Raw genomic sequence first — 5631 nt, forward strand, 5'->3', positions numbered from 1 at the left:
AAAAATTTATAATATATATAATAATATAAATTTATATAAAAAATAAATTAATTATATTTATATATAGACATATATAAAATAAAGAATATATATATATATATATATATATATATAAATATATATATATTTACATATATATATATTAAATTTAATGTCAATACATTTCCTTCTAAATATATTTTTTTAATAGAAATGTAAATTTAATTATTTATGAAAGTGTAAAAATTAAATTTATATAAAATTTTTATATATTTTTACTTATTTTTTTAATATAAATTTATATTTTATAAATTAAAATATATTATAATTGGTTTATTATATTTTTTTACTTTTTATTTATTTTTATTTTAATATTTATTAATAACCTAAATAAAAAAAATTGAACTTGAAATAATTTTATGTTTTATAAATTTACATTATTTTAAAAAATATAATTAATAAAATTATTATATTTTATTTTTATCTTTTAATTATAATATTAATAAAAAATAAATTCATAATTTATAATTTATAATTTATATAAAATTTTAAAATATAAATTATACTAATAAGAAAAATTTTATTATATATAATTAATATTTATTAGATATATATATATAATTATATTATTTAAAATATTATTTTAATTTATTTTTAAATTATAATTCATATTTAATATATTTTATCATATATTTATATTATATTAAATAATTTTTAATTATTTTATAAATATTTTTTAAATTTTTTTTTATATAATTTCTTTAACTACTATTTAAATAACATTATATGATTATTTATCATTTTATTTATTTATACTTGATAAAAAACATTTAAAATTAATTTTAATAAAATTGTTTTTAAATAAACATTTATTAAAATTGATAGAATTAAATAAAATAAAAAATATTAAAATTAGATATAAATAATAAAAATATATAAATTTAATATTTATTTATTAATTTCTATTATATTTTTTTTCTAAATAGTTATATCTATTTATTTTATTAACAAACTTAACTTAATAAATTATTGAAATATTTTAAAAGTAAATATACAAAAATTTTATATAAAAATATAATAGTAAATATTTTTATGGTAGTTAAATATAAAAATAAACTTTATATTAAAATTTAATTATAAAAATTTACTGGATAAGAGCATATTAATATATAGAAAATGAATAAATTATACTAAATGTAAACTAAAATATGGATTGAAAATTTAATTAGATAATTCTATTGAAAAAGAAAATGAATAATTAATAATTATAATATATATAATTATATTTAAATATCATATTCACAATTATAAAATTTTAATATTTTTATTCAATATCTTATGAATTTTTTATAATATAAGATTATCTTATAATATTAAATATTGCATACCCTTGCTAAAAAATATATCTATACTAATCAAATTGTTGCTTAAAATATATTTATTAAAGTTTTTATGATTAATTTATAATTTTTGGGACGTCATACTCTAATAAATAGTGATTTCCTATATGATTTATAAAATTTTATGAATTAATTTTCTTGTGTTTTTATTTAAAAAAAATTATTATTAAAATACTAATTTAATGGAAATATTGAGTTTTTTTTTTAAATAAATATTTTTGTCTTACAAATTTCAGATGATTCAATTTATAATTGATTTCTTTATTTTCGTTTTCAGCTAAATATTTTTTAAAGATAATTGAATAAAAAAATAAAAAATATAAAATTATAAATATTTTTTTATTTAATATAATTATTTGTTGATAAAAGTTTTTTTTATTTTGTTAATAAAATAGATATTACTAATTAGCTCGATTAGCTCAGCTGGTTAGAGCATGCGGCTGTTAACCGCAAGGTCGAAGGTTCAATCCCTTCATCGAGCGATTTTTTTAAAAAAAATAAAAAAGACAAAATAATTGATTTAATTATTTATAAAAAAATACTTATTTAAATTTATTATGAAAAAACTAAGTATTTTAAAAAAATTATTTTGTTTTTTCATTTTTATAATTATAATTATTTTTATATTTTATTAATAGGTTATATATTTAATTTTTTGGAATAATAATTTTATTTTATTAATTAATTTAATTGATTATTTTTATTTAAAGCTACTTAATATATTTTATTAAAAAATATATTGACTTAGACTTCTTTAATTTTATATTAAAAATATCACAATAAAAATATAATATTCAAAATTATTTAAATGTTACATTTAAATTGCTAAGCTCTTATTTTTTATTTGATGCATTAAAACTATTTATAAAATTTTGATTTTATTGCGTTAATTCAATGACTTTTCTATTTTTATAATTTCAATATAAAAAAAATAATCTATATAATACATATCTTATTCCATTTTTTCTTGATTTGCATTTACTATACTACTTTAAACCATTCTAAATTAATATTCTAAATAATCAATTTAACATTTTAAATTATAAATCTAAATAAATAAAATAAAATTAAAATAAATTTATTGTTACTATTTTATAATCTTAATTTCTCAAATTTTCATTTTCACTTATAGTTCTATTATGTTTTAATACAAGTTCATCATATTATTATTTACAATTTTAAAATTAAATCTTTTTATTTTAGTTGATAAAATATAATTTTTAATTTTTTTAAAAAAAACTTATTAATCATGCAAACTAGCTTCTAAATTAGTAATTTTATCTTATTAAATGCAATTATTAAATTAAAGTTTACTATTTTAAGATTCATATTCTATCGCTTTTTATTCTATATAAAAAAATATAAATATTTTTATAAAAATAAAAGATATAAAAATTATATTTACCATTAGAAATTAGCTTACTGACTAAATCATCAATAGAAAATTCTCCAGTTTTTTTAATTCTTCAATAACATATTCAGAGTCTTTTATTTTATTTTTGTAAATTTCAATATCTGCTTCCATTATTTTGCAGTGTTTAATAAATTAATTTAATTATTTTTCTACTTATTTAAAATTTGATTCTAATCTTTGAATAACCTTTAACTAATTTCCTTAAAATACATCACTTTCAAATAACTATTTATCTATGCATATTTTTTAGATATTTACAACTTTTTTATGAATGATTTCCTTTTTTCAAATAAAATTAATAATTTATAAATAATTTAAATTTTTACATTCATTTATTTAACATACTCTTAATTAAGTAATCTTATATTATCTCTATCTTACTTTAATTATAAAATTAGTTAATCTTTTTCCTTAATTTATTATTTTAATTATTTATTTAGTGCTTTGTGATTAATTTATTTATTTTCATTTTGAATATGGGAATTATCATTTCTGTCTGTTGCTTTAATATTTGATTAAGAATTTCTATTAGATTATGATAAAATATAGTTAGCTTAACTATCTGTTTATCTTTTTAAATCTAATAATGCTGGATTGTTAAAAGAATTTGAATAAACTTTATTTTACATTAAATATAATTTTTATATTTTGAAATTTTATTTATTTTTTTCTCTTTTTTATTTACAAATATTTTTGAAATAACTGTTTTATTTTTTTAATTTTTTATGTATTTTTTTCAACCGAAAATAATAGGCTTAATATAATAATAACACAAAAACATAAAAATGACTAAAACTATAGTTAATAAACAAATAATAATATTATCTGATTATTACCTTGATCCAATCATTCTTATTATTTAATTAGATACTCCTAATTCATTTGCAATTGAAATAACTTTTCTCTAAACATTCTTTAAATTTAAAAAAATTAATAAAATTTAATTAATAAAAAAAAAAATTACTTTTAAAACATTTTCTTAATTGCTTAAAGAATGTAATATTTCAACACCTTAATTTAACATATCATTCGTTGATCTTTATGATTATTAGATTTCTTCTCTTGCTTAAATATTTATATTAATTAAATTTTAATCTTATGCTGCTTTATTTTAAATTCCGTATAATAAAAATTTGTCTTTTTATTCTCTTATAGATTCTAGCTTTTTTACTGATGTTCTTTTAAGATATACTATTAACTCTTTTACCTGACTTTCTATATTTTAAATTTTTCTAATTTTTTTTTTTATTATCTTTCTATTTTTATGATACCTTTTTTATATTTGTTTTTATTCATTTGTCATATTATAATCGTTTTAAATATTTATTTATATTATTTAAATATAATTCTATAAATCATCTATCTATGAATTTATTCTTTAAGTTTCTTAGTCTAGTTATTATTTTACTTCCTAATATTAAACAGTAAATGATTAAGAAATTTTTTCATCTAATTAATATTTTTTTGAAATTTCTAAAAAATTGATTTATCTTTCAATTTCTATTTTTAATTTAGATGCTTTTAAAAATTATTCACTCATTTTTATCTTTTTTTTAATATTTTTAATTAATTTTTTCTTCTAAAAAAAATAATAATTTATTTATTTATCTATTTTTCTATTTTAAAATAATAAATAAAATTTCAAAAAAAAAAAACTTGAAAGTAAAATAAATTAAAATAAAACTAAATACAATGAATGACAAAAAATAAAAAATTCAAATATAAACATCAACCACAACTTCCAAAAATGAAATCTAGTCTCGGAGCTTAACACCCAGAATGACTTCCTATAACCTTAAATCATAATGTACAACGCCAATAAGGGTAAAATTCGAGGAAAAAGTAAGCTAAAATGTCACATCTACTTCATAAATAAATAAAAAAGTAGAATGTATAGGAGTATCTGGAATGTTAGCATCTGGATTTGTAAAATATTAACCTGAAAAATAAAAATAAGGAAGTCCTAAAAAAAATATTAAAGAAATAGAAAGCCATTTATTAAAAAGAATAATTAAATTAAATTAAGAAATATAAATATTAAAAAGTTAACCTTTAAAAAAATAAAGTTAAATTATAATAGAATAATAAGAATAATAAATTGAAGAATATTTTAATAAAATTAAAGAATTAAATATACTTTTAGATGAAAAAAATGAAGAAAATTAAATAAATTACAACAAATTTAAAGATTAGGAAGTATAATTTTAAATATTAGCTAAATATAATCAAGATTAAGAAAAAAAATATTTGAAAGAGAATTCGAAATTAAAGAACTAATTTAAAAAGTTTAACATTTAGAAAACTAAGTAAAACTAATCTAATAAGAATTTTTAAAAAGTCAGGAAATATTAAATTAAAGAGAAAATTTTATTAAAGAATAAAATGAAAAAATTTATTAATATGAAGAAAAAATATAGGAAAAAGAAAAAAATAAAAAATAGTTATATTTTTATTAAAATAATGAAGAAAAATTAATATAAGAAATTCAAGAAAAAAATTAACAAATAACTTGCTTAGAAGATAAAATAAGTATTTAAAACGAATAAATTTTACATTTGAAAAATGCAATTTCAAACTTTGAATAAAAAATTGAAGATTTAAGTAAACTTGAAAAATAATTTTAAGAAGAAGAAGAAAAAATAGAAGAAAACATAAATAAAAATAATCAATTTTAAGAATGCTTCGATATTGAAAATAGAATAAAAGAACTAGAAAATTCAAAGAATAATATAGAATTAATATAATGTTATTAATAAATAATTTCTTTAAAAAAAGAAGTTGAAGAAAGTTAAAATTCTTAATCAAGATTATAAAGAAATTCATCTCTTTTATTTAAAC

The 5631-nt window shown here is 13.5% G+C and overlaps 1 protein-coding gene and 1 non-coding gene across 2 annotated transcripts, besides 11 other annotated features; both read left to right on the forward strand. All coding sequences in view use genetic code 6, as the record gives it.

The window, feature by feature from the left end:
* The first annotated feature begins 10 nt into the window (after positions 1–10).
* Positions 11–143: a microsatellite.
* Positions 12–148: a microsatellite.
* Positions 15–49: a microsatellite.
* Positions 59–126: a microsatellite.
* Positions 86–143: a microsatellite.
* Positions 149–563: 415 nt separating the features above from the next.
* Positions 564–643: a microsatellite.
* Positions 568–710: a microsatellite.
* Positions 651–715: a microsatellite.
* Positions 676–719: a microsatellite.
* Positions 684–738: a microsatellite.
* A 1049-nt stretch (positions 739–1787) lies between these two features.
* On the forward strand, positions 1788–1861 carry IMG5_174050. Its single transcript has one exon. It is a non-coding gene; the product is annotated as a tRNA-Asn (tRNA).
* A 26-nt stretch (positions 1862–1887) lies between these two features.
* Positions 1888–1945: a microsatellite.
* Positions 1946–3525: 1580 nt separating this feature from the next.
* IMG5_174060 (hypothetical protein) lies at positions 3526–4239 on the forward strand (the record flags this gene model as incomplete). The annotated part of the gene is made up of 1 exon (XM_004029683.1): positions 3526–4239. A coding segment is annotated over one exon (477 nt), but the record flags the coding sequence as incomplete, so codon positions are not given.
* Positions 4240–5631: the final 1392 nt, after the last annotated feature.

This window comes from Ichthyophthirius multifiliis (assembly GCF_000220395.1).
Source record: "Ichthyophthirius multifiliis unplaced genomic scaffold scaff_1120509251275, whole genome shotgun sequence".
Taxonomy (NCBI): domain Eukaryota; phylum Ciliophora; class Oligohymenophorea; order Hymenostomatida; genus Ichthyophthirius; species Ichthyophthirius multifiliis.